The 20,944-nt window shown below is 37.1% G+C and overlaps 1 protein-coding gene across 1 annotated transcript in view; it reads right to left on the reverse strand.

Annotated features, from left to right (window-relative positions):
• Window positions 1-345: 345 nt before the first annotated feature.
• Window positions 346-20,944, reverse strand: part of plxdc2b (plexin domain containing 2b) — a 72,238-nt gene continuing 51,639 nt past the window's right edge. The window contains exons 6-14 of the mRNA XM_057335728.1: window positions 17,428-17,546; window positions 16,817-16,916; window positions 13,567-13,662; window positions 13,270-13,351; window positions 8,569-8,629; window positions 8,164-8,311; window positions 5,987-6,025; window positions 3,002-3,162; window positions 346-2,614 (exon numbers count right to left, since the gene is read on the reverse strand). Of these exons, the coding sequence (XP_057191711.1) occupies window positions 2,495-2,614; window positions 3,002-3,162; window positions 5,987-6,025; window positions 8,164-8,311; window positions 8,569-8,629; window positions 13,270-13,351; window positions 13,567-13,662; window positions 16,817-16,916; window positions 17,428-17,546 (926 nt within the window). The 3' untranslated portion in view covers window positions 346-2,494. The remainder of the gene's footprint in view (window positions 2,615-3,001; window positions 3,163-5,986; window positions 6,026-8,163; window positions 8,312-8,568; window positions 8,630-13,269; window positions 13,352-13,566; window positions 13,663-16,816; window positions 16,917-17,427; window positions 17,547-20,944) is intronic.

Raw genomic sequence — 20,944 nt, forward strand, 5'->3', positions numbered from 1 at the left:
ACGAGTCACGTGACTGGAGCGTCACAGCTCTGACTCACAACCTACAGTATTTGCATCTCCTCGTTTTTGTTGTGCTGTGATGAGATGTTTTATGTACATTGAACGATAAGTGTATTGTTAATTACAACTGTGAAAAAAATATAAATAGGCTATAAAAATATTATAATCTAAAATGTGTAGACTTCCTCCTAAAAACGTATCATTCCCAACAACAAAATATGAACTCGAAAGTATGGGCTCAGATGGAATAGATGATAAAAAAAAACGTACACAAAACAAATAAGAGGCAGAAGAGGAGAAGCCATTTTCAATAAAAAAGACAACAACACAATACTTTGATGACCACATTATCGGTTTAAACAGCTTTATTATTTAAACAAACTTTATTATGTAATCAAAATGACAGTAGTAACACAAGAGTGCGCAGATTACAGTTTTGTGTATTTCACTGTCTCTCAATGTGTGACACAACATGACTAATATGATTATAAAACTTCAGGTCACTAACATGGGTTTTGTTTTCTCCAATTTACAAAGCACAGAAACTAAAAACTGTTACTGCTTATCAAACATTTTGAGATGATCTTTCAAATAAACTTTATATCTCACATCAGCGCCCAAACACATTCAGATAAAACCAATGTCACACACAGGTACATACATACACACATTCAGGTTACATCCGCTGCAAAAATCAGGTTGTTCCAGTGAAGAAGGCGATACAATCGAATTCAGAACCATGTTATGAGGATAAGAAGACTGTAACTTTGAAACAATATAGATTGTGAAAACCATTAAAACGACAAATTTACTTTCTAAAAAAAGAAACTTTCTATGCATAGGCTTGTTGAAATGTTTAAAAAAAGAAGCAAATATCTTTTGTGTATCTTAACTAGTTGTACGGTATTAAGGAGATATGGGATGTTTGGTTTAAATGCCACATGCCAGTTTTAAATGTCACTAAACCATATATGTAATATGACATTTAACCATGTAAATGTCATTAAACCATAGTACCAAACAGCAGCTCAATATGTTCACAATTCAAAGTAGGACTAATCATTATACCGCTCTAGAATAATCAGTGTTTTGGCCAATAGATGAAGGGAAGTTTTGGGTGTGTTTAGATAAGGTTGGTGCTACATACTTTTCTTATGATTACGCCAATGTATGCGTGTATAACACTTCTTTGGTCATGTAAAAAGATATGCAAGTACCATAATGAGATTTATAAGGATAAATGTTAATATCCTTCAAAATCAAAATAGTACCACATTATTACAGAACCCATTAAATTCTATTAAAAATTTGTATTGCATGTGATATGCACTATTTTTCTAGAATAACGAGTCGTATCCTTGACTTTAAATGAATTCATTACATGTATTTCAGCAGTATGGAAATTCCCTCTACACCATATGAAATATAACTGACATTATAACTCAAATAAATGTCAGCAGTACAGCTGTTAGGAAAGGCTTCTTTGAATGCCTTTCATTCTGTCATAAAAATGTAAGATATTACTATGTACCGCAAAATCAACTTTTACATACAGTACATACACTTGAACATACATACATCTCACAAGCGCCTGTCTTGTCTAATTTGCATCAGCAACATAAATCGAGGGGAAAACAATAAATGTGCATTAAATGGAATATGCATGGATACATAATATTCAGTACTGTTCACAGAACATTTTCCTATTTAATCCAAACTGCAGTGTGCATGTCTGTCCAAAGTGTTTTCAGAGAAGTACACACTGAAGAAGAAACACAGTACAGTATCTGTCATTAAACATACAATGGTCAAAAAAAATGATAGAAAAGAAAGATGAAAGAAAACCATTAAAATATACAGTATATATAAAGGTCTATATAAGATTTCCAACAGCTGAATCAAATGAATGAATCTCAATTTAATCAAAAATGACCATAAACTGTAATAAAAAGAACGAACAACTCATCTTTAGCTTCCCTGTGGCTCAGTGGTTAGAGCATGGCGCTAGCAATACCAAGGTCATGGGTTCAATCCCAGGGGATTGCAAATAACTTTACTCAGATACAATGTATAGTATAATGCAATGTAAGTGACGAAAGCGTCTGCCAAATGAGTAAATGTAAATCTTTGACAGGCCCATCAAATTAGAGAATCAAAAGTCTCGTCCAGTACAATCAGGGTTTAAAGAGCTGCTCCTCTGTCTTGTCAGGAACCAAGCAGCGTTTACAGAAGCTTTGGGGCTCGTAACTGATCCAGCTGATTAACATACCTTTTCTCTGGATGTGCATTTGAGTCATGTCATTATGAGTGATGATAGTTGGATCCGAGCATTTCAATGTTTGGATGCCTCTCCATTCAAATGCCATAGCCTCATTGTCATTGTTATGCATTTGAAGGAATGGTTGAACTTTATTGTTCAAGAAGTGTGGATTTGTAAAAAGACATCAGAAAGGTTCCCGGGCAGTGTGTGATTTAAGAAGTCAAATGTCAAACCTCAGCACTGCTCTGACTCAATAAAACCTTCTTTTTCCTGACCGATAGGCTCTACTTCTGCGTATGCAGGATGACCTGAACCCCGCCGGAACTTCATGGCAGGCCATCGGCTGGGACGTCTCTGTGGGTATATGAAATTGATAAATGATTTTTTTAAAAGACCCTTTCAATCAGAGACAGTACACATATAAATTCTATTTACATTCACTTTTGTGCAAGACTTCAAAAATGTGTAGAAAATTCCTGTGGATGTTTAGAGTTACTGTCTTCAAGTTGAAAATAAAGTGCATTTTTAAAAGCAATGTTCACCCAAAAAATATACACACCCTCATGTAATTCTAAACCTATGACTTTCTTATTTTTTAATGGAACAAAAAATATATATTTTTAAGAATATCCTGGCCATATCCTGTTCTTATAGTAAAAGTGAATAAGGACTGTGGCTATAAAGCTCCAATGTTTTATTTTTAGGTAACTTATTGGTTTAACTACAGTTCCACACTCTTACCTCAATGAAAAAGAGTCCCGCAGCAGAGCTCGGGTGATGGTAGATGTAGACGGTCACCAGAACGATGACAACCATCACAAGCAGAAGCATGAGCACGCCGAGAATCAGCCCCATGTGCAGTGAATGTGTGCCGTTCTCTGCCGTGCTTTTAGCTGCAGAAGCTGAAACCAACATAAACACACAGACAATAGATTTTAAAGACATCATGATTTCTGAATCTTGCAGTTCTCCTTTCTAACAGAAGAGAGCGTTGTCTGATCAACTTATTTATTCTCTTGGTCTCTTAGGCTATTTAAAGGGAGAGTTCAACCAACAATCCAAAAATCTTTAATCATTTATTTAACAAGTCCGCTATATTATTTTAATTGTTCACATAGCAATGTAATTCAATATAATGGGCTCCAACTTCATATGATTGTCCTTTCACTGTGAACAATGTTTCATCAGATAACAACAAACAACAACAAAACAGTTTTCAACAACAACAAAAATGTACTTCATGTGGTAACCTGACTATATTACACCAACCAAGGGAATTTTGAAGATAAAATCAAAGACATCCTCTGCAATTTCTGTAAATTTTCATGTTTACAGTGAAATATGTCTAGTTTTGCTTAGATTCTGTTTTCTGACATTGAATGTGAATGACAATTACAAAAACACATTTCAAACTCTTTCCACTGGCTGACTATAGATTATATACACACTAAAAAAATAAATATGCAGACATAAAATATTATTATTAGCTTACTTGCAGTGACCATAAAGTCATACGAGAAAAACATTTGTTTTCTCCCATCTGAGTAGGTTTCCTGAATAAGGTTTGTTCCACACATATCTGATAAATTATCAATGAATCTAAATCAATCTTAGAATGACTGACAATTTAAAGCAAAACTAATGATGAGGCAAAATTGCTATTATCATTAATTCATTTCAGCCAGAAGTGCCCATGACCACTTAAGCATGGGAAATTATTTATGTTCAATAAAAGAATGACTGAAGCTTGGCAGCCAGTAACAGTCAGGCTAGTCAACTGTCATTCTCTTAGAAAGATGTGATCAGACAGTGCGCTGTGAAGAGGCTTAGGGTCACACAAACATTTAATTGATGTTCAACATTCAGAATTCTTTGCTTGATACTTTTTTAGACATCAGTGGAGCTCATTTAAATTTAGAAAATAATCCTGACAGCTACAAACAAAGTGCAAACAGAAACACAGTCTTTTCTCCTCCATTATGAACACACACACACACACACACATGTTGGGTTTCCATGTTTTATGGGGACATTCCATAGACGCAATGGTTTTTATACTGTACAAACTGTATATCATATTCCCTACCCCTAACCCAACCCCTAAACCTAACAATCACACACAACTTTCTGCTCTTTTAGATTTTCACAAAAGTTAATTCTGTATGATTTATAAGCTTGTTTCCTCATGGGGACCAAAAAATGTCCCTACAAGGACAAGGATTTTGGATATTGCCATCTTTGTGGGGACATTTTGTCCCCATACCGTAGGGTTTACCCTTCCCACACATACACACACACGCACACACACACACACACATCCTTAACATTGCATGAGCAAAACTGCAGGGAAGGCAGGAACATACAGGAAAATAAAGGTCTCTTTCAATTTTGGAGTGAGGATAATAGCAGTAGCAGTTGATATTGTAACCAGTTCACATGCTGGCTGGCTAGATTCAGAGATATACTGAGCACAGGGTACATTTTGTCCTCTACTGCTGGAAAAGGTACTGTCACAATATCATAAATTTGCACAGACTTTTGAAATATGTGCACAAACAGCTGGAAACCTCATCAGAACGGACCAAGAATAACAACGGACTAGTTCTCTATCAAATATAATCTCTATAAAAGATCATTCTCTGTCTGTCCCTCTCTCTCTTTGTCCTGCTCTTCTTCCATTTACTGAATTTGCTTAATGTGTGTAAACATATTTCAGACTGGACAGATTATTTGTTATTATTAAAACAGTTCTTATTTTTTTCAGTTCTGAGAAGTGAGTTTCATTGTTTAAGGGACACGAATCTGAAAAAATTAAACAGGTTTCCATGTTCTGCAAGACTGCTCACCAGAGGCAAAATGCAGACATAGCAAAATTAGGACGTAATTCTGATTTCATGTTTTTTGGCCATCTGTTATAGACAAAAATAACTTATCAGAAATTGTAAGTACTAGTTAAAGCAGTTAACCCAGGGACAATAAGGTTTAGATCAAATTTAGTTTGATCTAAAATCAGAAAAAAGAATAAAGATTACATCAGATTTTTTTGCATAATGCAAAATGTAGTGAGATATCCATAGCACTGCATAGATTGGATATTGCAATTCGATTTGAATAGAACTTCATCAAATATTGTGGATATTGTCCTTATTCATTCATCTTGCTTGGTTAACTTGATAAACAATTTGAAACTATGGCCTTGAACCTAGACCCTGATATGAACCATGATATGCAACATTCATGTTATTCTAGATAGCGCTTTTCTTTTGACTACACTTTTCCGTTGGCTGTATATTATGCTTTGATGATGAGCTGTTCAATCCCGGACTGCTAAAGAATATTGAGCTTGCTCCAAATCAAAAACACATGACCTGGATTTTACTAACAGATTTCTGGGAATACAGAGGGGGAGAAAAGAAAGGGAGTGAGCAAGAGAGAGAGAGATTCTCTGTGTGTGAGGGGGAAAACAGAAGGTATGATGGAAAATCTGCTAGGAAATTAACTGACACAGTTTACACTGCTATCAATGGAAAATACATTGGGTTAGGAATTTGGGACTTACTGCGACACACACAAACATACAGGCATGTCAAACAGACACAAACTCATACACAATGTGTACATGGAACTTAATTTGCACAGAAGCTGAAATTATTTATTAGTCTCAAAGAATCAATCTTCAAAGAGTGATACTGAGACCACATGCACTGCAGCAATGGTAAATCTTACCTCCATTGTCTTTAAGATGTAGTGCAATCTTGGTGTCATCTGCAAGAATCCACAAGAAAAGAAAGAGAGAAGAAATAGACAGAGAACGAATGAATAATAATATCAACTTAATTAACACCCAGACAGTTTCTTGTTTATCGTCATAAGTAACATCACAGACTTTGAATACAGAGACACAAACACACACTCTGCCGCACAAAAACGTTATTCAGACTATTCTCATCACCAAATATAAATGGGTCACACATGTTTGAGGAGCACTTGAAAGAGACTGAAAAATACGTCTGTGATTGGAGAGCATGTTATGGAATAAAATTAATTTTAATGAGCAACCTACTTTAACATAAATGAACTAAAACAGTTTGCATGAAGCAGATAAACATGTGCTGTAAACAATTCTGCACATGATATTGATGAAAAATACAACTTACAAAAGTGCCACAACAACTAACAATATTATAATATTGTACAATGGTGTTTCTTGTGATTCCTTTGATGGCAGCACTGCATTCTTGATTCAGTTCAGTTGTCATGATGTCCTAAAAGGGCCGTTAATTAAATTACCACATAAAGAAGAAAAGAGAAAGTGTCTAAGAGTAAAAACATCACCTATCATTAAGTTATATCCCTTTTCATTGACCTCATAACTCACTGCCTTCTTGAGTATTCAATGAAAGTGTTAATGCTAAACATATTGTTTGATGTACTTAATCACTTTAAGTGCTTTAATGGGAAATTGGACTTTGGCTAACAAGGACCTAATTAAATCTTTGTAGCTTCTTTCTGCACAACACTGCTCGGCTTATAATGCATTTGATGCCTATAGTCACGAGGGCAGTGTTCATACAGCAAGGCAGACAGTTTTTAAACAAACAACTACTTACTGTATAGAAATTCCTTTCTTTCTGTTAGACATACAGTATGACCGTCCTTCTCACACTGACAAATCGTGTTTCCATCAACATTCTGCAGCACTATTCTTAAAGAGACAGTTCACCCAAAAATGAAAATTCTGAATTAGTCATAAATTACTCACTCTCTAGTTGTTCCAAATCTGTATACATTTCTTTGTTTGGTTGAAAACAGAGAAATATATTTGGAAGAATGCTTGTAACCAAACAGTTCCTAGACCCCAAAAATTACAATGGTAGTAAAAAGTGCCCCAGAGCTGTTTGCTGTCCTATATTCTTCAAAATATCTTCTTTTGTGTTTTTAATTTTTCCTATGGTAGTCAATGGGTTCCCAGGACTGTTAGGTTATAAGCATTCTTCCAAATAGTTCATCAGAACAATGAAATTGATACTGATTTGGAACAACTTGGAACAAGGTGAGTAAATGATGAAAGAATTTTTATTTTTGGGTGAACTGTTCCTTTAATGCCAAGGCAAAGAAGATGAATGCTCTCTCTGCAATAAACACGTTTATGGCATAAATACAGGATATAGATTTACATGGACTAAGCAGAACTGCTCAGTATCTCATTATTCATTGGACATGAAAATATAGATGTCTAGATGTTCTCAGAAAAAAACAAGCAGGAAGATAACATTTAAAAAATGCTTCTACAATTTGTCGCCCTGTAGATCCTGCATATTTATATATACATCAGTCATTTACAGACACATGCAGAATTAATTTACTGTCTAATAAGACGTGTTGTGGCCATCATAAAAAAACCAAGCAAATCAGAGGAAACAGCATGAGGTAAGAAAATTCTTTTTTTTTTGTGATTGTTAGCAGTTGTTTTAAAGTTTGTTTACTTGAACAATATATATATACATGCTAGCATGCATGCATGTTTGTATAGAAGGGTTAAACAGACGCTTGAACATCCCGGCTCTGGATTATAGCTCTCTGTACTTGTGTGGTGCTAGAACAAAATGATGAGCATGATTATCTATTAAAACCCATTCATGTAAAACCTGCTTAAGCTAAATAAAACAGCATACATTTAAGCTTATCGATGTACTCCAGGAATTGATTTCTCTTACCAGGCTCATAAAAACACAAATACGCCTTTCTTTTTACTGTGTCTATTGATTTATACAGAATCCATTAATGCATTTGCTGCATTCTTAACACAAGCAGTCAGTTGTAACTAATGGTTTCGAATAGCGACCCATTCCTTTGCTGTTGTTAAAGAATTTTAACATAGGTCTAATGTGTCATATTCACACCTTCTGTAGGTATGCTCGTGGGCATGTGCAATGTGGCTTGGGTAGAGTGACTCTCAGTAGTTCCTCTGTTTCTTGTTGTCATCTTGGCAACCGACGCAGTGGTCTGAAGATTAGTAGTGTTGATGATGTCACAGGTATTATCCTTCGTCTGAGAAATAAAGACAAGTTAAAATGATAAATTATGGTGGTGTGTATGGCAATATAAAATTCATTTTTAGCTTAGTGAAAAACATAATTATGACGTATTGTGTTAAACAGTGTTGAAATGTTGATGGTAGGGTGTGAAAGAGAGAGACAGAAAAAGAGAGCGAGTACTGTATTCTCTTATCTCTGGAAGCTGCTGAGCAATTCATCCATCATGCAGGCACAGAAATAGAGGACAAACACCCAAACACACGTACACACCTCATTTGGACAACTGTTATCCACCCAGTCCTGTCGATGGCGATCAAAGCCACTGGAACATCTGTCATAAAAGATCATTAGTTAGAGATCATTTCTACAGAATCCATTGACACACACTGTCTATGTGAGACATATCGTTGCCGTCGAACTGAAAGCTTGTATCTCTAAAACAGCCACTTTACAGGAAATGAAAGTACAGCATTTATCAGTAATTCAGTAAACACCGTGTTGTCAAAGTTGACAAGCTCTTTTTAATAGTTTTTATTGGTTAAATATTTGAAAATAAGAAAACTGTAACTCCGTTTTTATCAATCATGTTTTTTGTTGTGTTATCATGTTTTATTGTGTTAGCTGTATTGTTTTGAGTTATTATTACTTAACCAAAATAACCAATCTGCAGTTTGGATATAATAATTAATATAAAAAATTAAAAATCCTGAAAAATGGAGACACAAAGTTTCAGTCCGACAGCAAAGATATTGACTTCAAGATTTTGTGTCATTTTTAGGGCTCGGTCAATGCCTTGTAAAAGAACAGGATTCTGATGAACTTCTACGTTCCAATGAAAAACAACATGCTCATGAGTGTAAACATTTTTGAATGTCTGTAATAGTACAATTGAGTAGACTTGAACAGGTGTGTAAAGCTAGTATGTGTTTTCCTCATCCCCACCCTTCATTTACTTGCATGCAGAATGGAGCACAATGGGCTGTTTGGCATGTCTGCTGTGATAGTCACCTTGCCTCCCCATATCCTTCAGCAGCCTTCTCCATTCATCTTTTCCTGATATACTCTCTCTTTTCAGTTCATTCCGGTTCACTTCTATTCATCATTCACACATTCATATCATCTCATTCCCTGTTTCTCTTTGATATATTGGGGTCAGAAACACAGTCACTTCACCAGTGGTAAACAAACCAGTGGTCTGTGTGCATGTCTGTGTGTATTGCAGGATCTCTATTGAGCTTGTCAAAGCTTGTCACTACAATCTAAATGCAGCCATGATGAACCATCCTTATCCAAATGATCCTATTCCTTTATGTGCTTTCAAAACAACTTTCTAGAATTTTTTCAGAAATAGACAGAAAAACAAACAAGGATAAAAGCTTTTACCTAGTCCAGGGTTGTTTTACAGACCCAAGGACCCTGGGGACCCCCAGTATGAAAAATCTATTCCTTGGTAACATTTTGTAATTGCTTTCATTATGAACATCACCTAAAAACTATAAACTACTAAAATATAATGTATAAAAATGGATACTATAAAATATATAATTAAATGCTCAGTATACCAAATGGTTAGAAATATGAAAAAGTACATACTGTATCCTCTACACCAGTGGTTCTCAAACTTTTTCGTTGTAAGGACCCCTTTGTGTTAAGTGCATCGCTTTGCGGACCCCCATATAAAGACGTATAATCTTAAACTTAGAATTTTAATTAAACCAAAAACATTCAGTTATACAATGCTGGACACTCAATTCTTTTGGTTGGTGGTGTCATTTTTCTGATGTTTTATTTATTATAATCTATGATAAATTTCTATATTTCATAAAATGCCACAAAATCTGTGGCCCCACTGGATCCATCTTGGGGCCCCCCAGGGGGCCCCGTCCCCAGTTTGAGAACCACTGCTCTACACAGACCCCTGGTCAAAAACTCTGGATCTATCCAATAAGATTACAGAAACTTTAGGTCTGAGAATGGCACTTTCTGCTTTTTACAAGAAGTTTTTATGTGTTTTCTGTTGTGTTGTTTTTACTCGGCTCTGGAACTGGTCTTTCAGGGATATGTCTAGATCCAGCATCAGTAAACCGCAAAACAAAACATATACTGCCAAATCGTGCAGAGTGTTATAACACAAAGCACATCAGTGACATATTACTGTGCTACTAAACAGCCTCACTGAATGAAACGGTTGTTTGTTCAACGTTGGCACTGCATTTGTTGGAGTTTCTAACTTTATTACCTTTGCTCAGGCAAACGCGTTATTTACTCAAATTTAATCCTGTAAGAAAATTTGATTTCCAGTAATTTGCTTTTTCATGGTCATCATGTCGATTTCGCTCCGAAGCAATCACCTTGAGTAAAACTGAAATATATTGCTCTAGATCTGAGGATGCTCATGGCATCATTTGTCAGCAATTCTGCAACCTTTCATAATCTCATTTACATGTTAATGGCTGCAAATGTAGTCAGCTCAAATTTATTCTGATCCTATAATAATAATCTGACCTTGCGGCCGAAAGAAGTTCTTTCCAAGTATGCAAATGTAATAGCTGAGTGTTTGATGCACATAAATAGTTATTAATAAACTTTATTATTATTATTATTATTTAACTGTTTCTGTTAAATATTTCACACTTAAACCAGGGCTGCGTATTACATTATAAAATGTATTAATACAGTTATGTTAGCCAAAATGAAAAAAAAAAACCCTGGTTGTATGTGTATTTGTGTGTAATGGGAATATGATAAAAGTGGCCTTCTATTACTGTCATAATCACACCTTTTCACTAGGGGTGTAACGGTACGCGTATTCGTACCGAACCGTCACGAGCTGTCGAGGGGAAAATTCCAAAATGAAGTTATCATTCCTATACCCTACTCCCTTCGAAGGGCATAGCCCTTGTAGTTTAGACTTTCGAGTGAACAGGGCATTTTCGTGCCATTATGTAGACGTTTGGAATGCACTTGGCAAAGGAAGCGACGTAATTTCCTAATTAACTTCAGCTGACATGATCCTGTGACAAAGAAGCATTGTGTCCGTCAGCAGATGTCGCTGTTTTAATGGCATAATTTAAGCATAAAACCTAACTGTTTGCAAATAAACATAAAAAAAGTTTTTAAAATATGCTATATAATATATAAACACTAATATATATAAAACTTTTAAAAATATAAAATGTATTGTTTATTTGCAAACAGGTTTTGTGCTTAAGTTATGCCATTAAAACAGCAACATCTGAAGGACAAAATGCTGCATTGTCACGTGAACATGCCAGCTGAAGAAAATGAGGAAATTACATCACTTCCTTTGCCAAGTGCATTCCAAACATCTACATAATGGAAGCAAATGCCTTGTTCACTCCAAAGTCTAAACTCCGAGGGATCTGCCCTTCGAAGGGAGTAGGGCATAGGAATGATGACTATATTTGGAATGTTACTCGTAACGGTTCGGTACGAATACACGTACCGGTACACCCCTACTTTTCACACATTCATGCATTATAACCCTCACAGAAGTATTTCTGTATTGTTATTTTCTAAAACTTCATTTGTCGTGTTTATTAAGCCCTATTCCTTTTGAAACTACTGGCTGATCTGCACAATGTGGGTGAAATCTGACCACACACACATTATCCAGCCTGAGAAAAACTGACTTTAATTACCGTCGCAGCTTCCAATTCTACATTATTTACATAACCTCTAGCCAAACAAAAATGATTATGCATATTGATGAAGTCTGAACACAAACATCCTTCTTGACCAGAAGATTCAAATGAGAGGCTCAAAAATATGCGCTCCTGTTTACAATTATTAAAAGCAGCAATGTTCCAGAGAGGGAAAAACAATGTCCCAATGCTGACATTGAAAGATGTGGTCGTGATATGCATCATCATTTTATGCTAATGTATCAATGTAAGGATTAATAAAATAACCAGGAATATGCTTACTCAAACTTCACAAAACCTGTGCAACACAACAGATACTTGAAATGCATAACCCTGTTGAAAAAACCAGCACATGCTGGTTAGGTAGGTTTTGAAGCAAGGTAGCTGGTGTATGTGTGTACTGCATGTATGTGCTTTAAGAGTAAGAAACCGTGTAGACAAACGGAACGATTGCCAAGAAAATAACACAGAAGCAGGTCGGCTCTCTCAGTCTAGTCGGTTCTTTGGAATGCGATCTTGAGAAAAAAAGCTGTCTGGGTTCACGGGGTGAGGTGAAAGCTTGAAACTGAATCAGCAGGAATGTGACTTTATTTTTCCTCTTTCTCACTTTCAAACAGAAAAAGATTTCCTATGACACAACTGTGGACAGTAAAAGGCATGTATGGTTTACAAATAACGTACACTGTAAAAAAATTCTGTAGAAATTACAGTATTACTGGCAGCCGTTTGCCAGTAACTTACTGTAGATTTACACTTATGTAATTTACTGGCAACAGTTTGTTCAAAGATAAATTAACATTGAACATTAACAAGTCTTTATCTTTACAGAAAAAAACTATAAAATAACAGCCTCATGCAAAGCATTCTGGAAACCAAAATCAGAAAAAAAACTGAAAAAGGTTGATGAGGATTTATGGTTCCCAGAATGCTTTGCAAGAAGCTGTTATTTTATAGTTTTTTTGTAAAGATAAAGACTGTGTTCAATGTTCATTTATCTTTAAACAAACTGTTGCCAATAAATTAGATAAATATAAATCTACAGTAAGTTACTGGCAACTACAGCAACAGTTTTTACAGTGTACTGTACTATATGGTATAAATTATTTATATCTGAAGACAAGATCTTTGTGAATATTGTGAATAGAGTGTGTCTCTGTTCCAGCAACTTCTGACAGTACTTGTAAAATAGAAATTACTCCCACCCTTCAATGCACTGCCTCAAGGCGACCGGTCGACTGAGAAGCACTTTTGCAATTCTGGTAAAAAGTCATAAGAATTATGGAAAGCGAGTGCTTTGTTTTCTCACCTATTGAGCCGATGACACCAGCTGCAGTTGAAGTTAATCTGTGATTCTATACACGAGGAGCAGCTTGTGAATTGAAGGCATGCTGTAAAATAAAAACAACGAGAACAAGGATGCCAAAAGCAGCTCAGCACAAGATCCATCAGGAATAGAGAAACAATCTAATGGAACATTAATCTATATTTGCATATGACTAATGTTGAATAAACAGATTCTCTATAACACAGACTGTCTATTAGTTATATCACATTTATGCTTTCTTATAGTAAGATTGCTTGTGTATACATATATGTTGCTTACTGGGTAGTGGCATCATTTCCACAGCTGTACTGTTAGTAATTTTGGTCTTGAGCAACTCCACTCGGTGATACTCATAGATAGTCTTCCTCCGAACATCTGGACACACACACACACACACGCACACGCACACGCACGCGCACGCGCACGCGCACGCACACGCACACGCACACGCACACGCACACACACACACACACACACACACACACACACACAATACAATTACCATGTGAATAATTTGCAATGTTGAAACTAGTAAAAACAGTAAGAGAGTAACACAGAGAGTAAAGGTAATGAAAGCAGATGCAGTTCTACTTATTTTTATGCATTTCCTCCTTATTGCCATCTTGAATGCATTTACAATACTTTTAAATTCTTTTAACACTGCTAAAAAATATGTTCTTTCTTTTAAGATGTTTTCAACAATTGCATAATTTTTATGAACTTTATAAATTAGTATAGAGTGTGTTGTATAATGTGTTCATTTATATGTAATGTGAACTTAACTGGTGGTTTACCCACCATCTTTCCCAATTTCAATTTGCATTCAAGTTTGCATTTAAAGGAATTGTTCATCCAAAAATAAAAATTCTGTCATAATTTACTCACCCTCTTGTCATTGCAAAACTGTATGACTTTCTTTCTTCCGCAGAACACAAAAGAAGATATTTTGAAGAATGTTGGTAACCGAACAGTGCCGGCACCCAATTACTTCTATAGTATGGACACAAAACCAATGCAATTGAATGGGTGTCGGTTAGCAACATTCATACAGGTTTGAAATGACAAGACGGTGAGTAAATGATGACAGAATTTTCATTTTTGGGTGAACTACTTTGGATAAATGGTAATTTAGTTTACAGTATGAGTTTCCTGGGATTGAACCTATATATTACTTTACGCTGCGCTGCAAGCGCAGTGCTCTACCAACCGAGCTACAGGAATCTCTGATTATCACACAGATTAAATCCAACAATGCATTACGACAAAAGTTTGGTATTTGAGGGAAGTGATGAATGACCTATACTGTCGTAAGGGTTGGAGGATATGTGCGAGCCGACACATAAGCGCTAAACGATAAATTACTGTCTAGCACTCAATTACCTGACTTTCAGGAAAGACTACTGGGGGAATATTGCGGCAGCTACAGTATTTAGTATTTATGAGATGATAAAGTTCATAATGTCCACCCCCACTTTTCAGATTGTTCCTACGCCTCTGATTAATCCATTCAACTACACACTGGAACAAATACATGTAGGCAGGTACACATGGATGTAACTACACATGCAGATGTATTCAGTAATACAGCGTCTACGTGACTGGTAGGTAAATGACATGAAAGCAGTGAAATGGAAAATTAAATCAGAATGATGACAAGAGAGTCTGGATAGCAAGTTGTCTGTGTATGTGTGTGTGTTTGAACAAGTATATTTGACAGCTTCGTGAAGAGTGATATTTATTCATCAGATTAGATGGATCGGGTGTACAGCAAGGTAAAATTCCTTCTATTAGTGTGTTTGAGGACGAGAAACAGCACAAGTAAACCTTGCTGAAACCCACATATAGTTTGTGTATTAATGTTTTTAACAGTGCTAAGACAGGAAATTGTGGATTGTTCAGTAAAGGCTGTACCGCAGGATATTTAGCCTCTTCCTGTAGGTAATTACTTTGCTTGCTCACGAGGTCTCACAAATCCCTTTGTAGCATGCTGATATTGCCTAGAGATGCCAATGTGTGTTTGCATCCTAAATCTCGTCACCTGATGAGTCTCCAGGCACTAATTACTGAAAGACAGGCAAAGACCAACACATGCCATTCCTATTCTCAATCTCTTCATCTCCATCTCATTCCCCATCTGCAACCTTCCCTCAAAGCTGTCTCTCTCAAACTGAAACATACAGGCACATTGAGCCAATGCAAATCCTGCCCTTTCTCAGCAGACTGCCACAAACAAACACACACACTCAGAAAGACTAAGCTGTCGTGGAAAATATCGAGCTTCAATCCGTGATTTCCTGACAGCAAATGCCGCCTCTCCTCCTGTCCTCTCCTCGCTCGCTGCACACGTATTTATCTGCTAAATTTGTCTCTTCAGCACAGCTCAGTTGGTCCTGCTGGGCTGTACTGTTCCTAAACATCAAAGACTTGTGCAGTTTGACACGCCAGATGACAAACATTCATCTTGGGAAGGGAAGAGATGAGACCAGTGGAGGTTTGAGACCCTGCCAGAAGTTACCGTCTGTTAGAGGAAACAGTCAGAGAGTTTTTACATGACTTGAATAGCATCTGCCTCTCAATTTTGGAAAATGTCATTCATTCCATAATGTAAATAAAAATTAAGTATAAAACAAAGCTTATATCCACTCTTGCTGTAAAAATCCAATTAGCAGAATAAGGATAGTGCTTTAGAGTTTCAAGCTTGTTGTGTCTTGTGTCCTATTACTTAAATTACTATTTGCACTTGGTTTTGTACTACTTCACTGCAAATACTCGGCGTGAAAGGTTTAACTTCTGGTATGGCAGTATTGTAGCAGAACATACGCCACGAAGATAAAGGAACACTTCAAGCAACTCTGCAAAAATGTAATTGAAAATCACAAGGCAGGGGACAGATACAATAATCCTTCCGAGTGACTGAATATCCCCCGCAGTACAGTTAAATTAAGAAATGGCAAAATTATAGCCCAGCTGTAAAAATACCTAGAACACTCTAAGTGACCCTGATGGAAGGAAACTGAAGACGGAGGCCACCGAGAGACCAATAACAGCTAGGGACTAAGCTTTGGCTGAGACTGGAGAGACTATGTAGATGGCATCTGTTGCCCAGCTTCACTAGTCACAGCTTTATGGGAAGGTGGAAAACAGAAGCCGATGTTAGAGAAATGTCATATGGCATCATGGTTTGCCAGAAGGCATGTGGGAGACTGCGCCGCCAGCTGGAAGAGATTTTGGCTATTAGGCTAAAGGCCATGTTTGGCATGAGCATAGTGCTGGTGGCAGAATCCTGCGTCGAGGATCACACTTTCTCTAGCACCTAAAAGACCTGATAAAGCTTGCAGGACACTCGCGACTTTATTTGCATTCATCCAAGACAATGACGCCAAACACAAAGTCAAAACAACACACGAACGGCTTTAAAAACAATATTATGTTAAATTCTGCTCTTGTATAGCCGTTGGACAGTGTGATGTTTGGTGTGGAATAATCCTGTGCAGTTTGCTGGTGTTATGAATGCAACTCAATCACTCACTGGGGATCTGCTGAATCTTGTGGACCACCACAAAGGCATCAGACAGCCCAACTTTTACCGGATGATTGACAGAGCTGATCTTTGCGATCTGTACTGGGACCTGAAATAAGAGCACATATTATTTATATCATCCATCCTGTGTACCAGTCTATCAACATGAAGAAGTGAGGACAGTAGGAAAGAAAAGAAAGAATAAATGAATGAGGGAATGAATAAATTGGAGAAAAGATGACACGGAACAAAGAGAAAGACTGAGGAGGAAAAGAAGGAGACCCAATTCAATTAAGGGGTTTGCGGTCTGAATTAGATTTTCAATAATCAGATCAAATGAAATGAAAAGATGTTTTATTCATTTCCTAGAATGTTTAGGTTTCAATACAACTCTGTATGAAATTTCTATATGTCAAAATAGATTTATATCATTAAATAAACAGAATATATATGCTGCACTCTGTTTCACATTTGCACACACAATTTCTGATAAAAGCAATCTGTAACATCTTGCGTAACATTGATAGTATCTGATACTTGACAAAGTTTTTAAGCTGAATAAGTGAACATCGAAACAGGTTGTCAATATTTCAGAAAAAATATATCAAAACGAATGAAACCTCTTTGTAGGCAAAGACAATTCGCCCGTCGCTGTGTAATGTGGCCTGAAAAGTGAAACTTCCTTGATGATAAGAATCCTGGAGATGGACGTGATCCCACTGAACAACCAATGCAGTTCCTAAACACACACACACACATCGTATGTACTGTATCATGAGTGCATTACATCTGCTCATACAATTCAACTTCATTGAATCTGTCCTCTGCACTTCCATAACTGTCTGGTTCGGCTCAGCTGCCAAAACCGACTTCCGAAGACTACAACGGATAGTCCGGACTGCTGAGCGAATCACTGGTACTACTCTCCCCACTATCCAAGAACTGTACTCATCTAGAGTGAGTAAAAGGCCTCGCAAAATCACTCTGGACCCCTCACACCAAGCACACTTTCTATTTGAACTGCTGCCATCTGGCCGGGGCTACAGAGCACTAAGCACCAAAACATAAGAAAAGTTTCTTTCCTCAGGCCATCTACCTCATGAACAGTTACAGGGTTTTTCCTGGCTCAAAATGAGGCGGAGGTGGTGCCATCCTGATCTTGTACACACACGCGTAGGCCTACCGTACCTTTAAAAGTACAGTGCGGGATGTTTTGTATGATCTATTAACAGAAATGCAGTATAACATACAAAACTGTGTCTTTACATGTGTATAAAAACCTTACGTAATGAAAAGTTATGTTTTTATTACCTTAGAATAAACCAGTTGTATCTACATAGGGAGCGGGCCTATCTACATCGAATTTGTTATGTTGCGCAGCCATGTTTTGTACAGTAAGCTCTAACGGACAAACAGCTCTACAGAGCGCGTTTCGTATATGTTGGTCTTCGTGTGTGTTTTTAGACGCAGCTTGCGTCATCACTGAGTTGAAGACGCACAAAGTAGTAAGTCGTAGTACGGAGAGGAGGAATAGTCGTCGTCTAGCTGAAGCAACTGATTGTTCTGTCTTAGAAGTTTTGATAAAATGGAGGACCATGCGTATTGTGCACAAGAGCCGACAGAGCGTGAATCTCCGTCGTCAAAGAAGCGCAAACGAGATGCTGCCAGACGAATTAGAGACAAACGGCGGCAGAAATCCAGGATAAACATCGGTGTATCTATTACCAGATGGAAGGCACTGTTGAAAGACAAATGTTTTCAAGGCGACGCCGAAGTTGCCTGTTTTCTGATAGACTGTAAGATAATTCAACATTTTCAATGTTTCCGCTTTTTCAATGTTTACCAAACAACTGTTTTGTTGAAACGGTAACGTTAGCATTTTATACAAATGGCCATATAACCTCCGAATAATAATGTTTTTCCGTCCCTGCGGTACGTACTCCGGTTGTTCCTGACTTTACAAAGGGGGAGACAAACGTCTACTACCTTATAGTGATGGGTCGTTCTTGAACGATTCGTTCATTTTGAACGAATCTTTAATGTGACTCGTGAAGAACGAGTCGTCGTAGGGAGTGATTCGTTCAGCCGCGCATGCGCATTGCGCAACATTCTATGGGTCCTGTACTGGAATTCAAGAAGAACGAACGATTCAAACCCGAAGACTCGAGAGGTGAACTAATCAATTCTCTTTCCGGCTCAGACCTCATTGGTTTAGCTTACGACGCTGTCACGTGATGAACGAACGAGTCAAACCCGAGGACTCGAGAGGTGAACTAATCAATTCTCTTTCCGGCTCAGACTGCATTGGTTTAGCTTACGACGCTGTCACGTGATGAACGAACGATTCAAACCCGAAGACTCGAGAGGTGAACTAATCAATTCTCTTTCCGGCTCAGACTGCATTGGTTTAGCTTACGACGCTGTCACGTGATGAACGAACGATTCAAACCCGAAGACTCGAGAGGTGAACTAATCAATTCTCTTTCCGGCTCTGACTGCATTGGTTTAGCTTACGACGCTGTCACGTGATGAACGAACGATTCAAACCCGAGGACTTGTCAGATAAGAGGTGTGGTGAGCTAATCATAGACTAAAGACCCAGGTAAACAATGAATTAATCTTTTCTGTTTCTTATAGCATTATAGTTTTGTATTGTTTGTAATGTGATCAACGTTTGCATAATGAACGAAATGAACGATATGACTCGAAAAAAGATTCGTTCATTTTGCTGAACGAGACTCAAAGATCCGAGTCAGTAAAATGATCCGAACTTCCCATCACTACTACCTTACACCTAACTGCCTATGTCGCTGTCAGATCAAACGCTTTGAACAGCGTTGCTATTTACGATTAGCTAACTTTAGTTACTTCACTACTCTCAGCGTGTACTAGATAGCACGCAAGAAATATATCTAATTATAGAATTGTAACAGTAACTTTCGCAATAGAATACATGTTAAATGATTAATTACGTTAATATATTGCCTTACCTTTGCAAAGAAACATCGTTGTTTGTATCACTGCTATCCGCTGTCTCAGTAGACGACATCTATTTTTACTGTTGCGGCCACCGTCGTAATTCGAAAGGGAGGGGAGGGCAAATGACTCAGAGATTCGTTGCAAAACTATAATACAACGTTAGTGGCCGCTGATTTTCAAGAACTGCGCCTTTAAGTGGCTTAACCAAAGTTACTTTGAGTTTGACATATTAAAAGTTCTAATAAAATTATATAAAAATGACAATTGTTAAGTTATATAAAACATTACTTTTATTCAACCAAACCGAAATGTTTTTTTAATCAAATAAAGCTTTTTTTATCATTTCAACTAACTTTTCAGCAACAATAGCCAACTGAATTAACCAGTCTTTCTAAATGAGCAAAGCTCATTCACATCTTGCATTCTCTGTGGTTCATTTTAAATGATTCAAGGATCTCTTATATTCGCTAGTGACTGAAAAGTTCAATAGTTTAAATGAATCGGTTCAAATGAGTCATTCGTGTGCGAGTCGTTCTGAACGCAATGTGCGTTCATACTGGCGAACTCGCTGTGTACAGTATACGCTGATTCAACGATCCAACTGCACAGCTAAAGACATTACAATGATGTACCTCATGTTAACTTAATTAACTTCAAGAAATTAAACATACTTGGATGCAAAACAAACATCCGTGAAACACAGGCGGCTCTTGTTCTGCAACTCTTTATAGCGCCTCAGTGTGCTGATAACGAAACAGCGCCTCCACTGTGGCGTAATGTCGCAACTGCAGTTACAAATGACAGTCAGTGCACGCAGAATTTCTTGTGAAGGCTCGCAACATAATTTGGGCGAGAGCCTGAGGCGGCACGACATTTGATGGAGAAGGCCGCCTCCAATTTCTCTATGCAGGAAAAACCCTGAGTTAAATGTTCTCCCCCAATGTGCAATAAAATATGAGCAATACCAATACTCTATTTATTTATTATACTTAGGCTACTGTATTAATACGGTTTACAATTCCCTTACATAATTTGTAAATAGCACATCTGTACATACAATATACACTGTTGCTCTGTTGCTCTTTTGTCATATATTATCTTTTGTCAAAGTGTACTGTCTTTACATATTTATTTTTCACTTCTTTGTTACATGTCTTG

The sequence above is a fragment of the Triplophysa rosa genome, linkage group LG1 (assembly GCF_024868665.1).
Source record: "Triplophysa rosa linkage group LG1, Trosa_1v2, whole genome shotgun sequence".
Lineage (NCBI taxonomy): Eukaryota > Metazoa > Chordata > Actinopteri > Cypriniformes > Nemacheilidae > Triplophysa > Triplophysa rosa.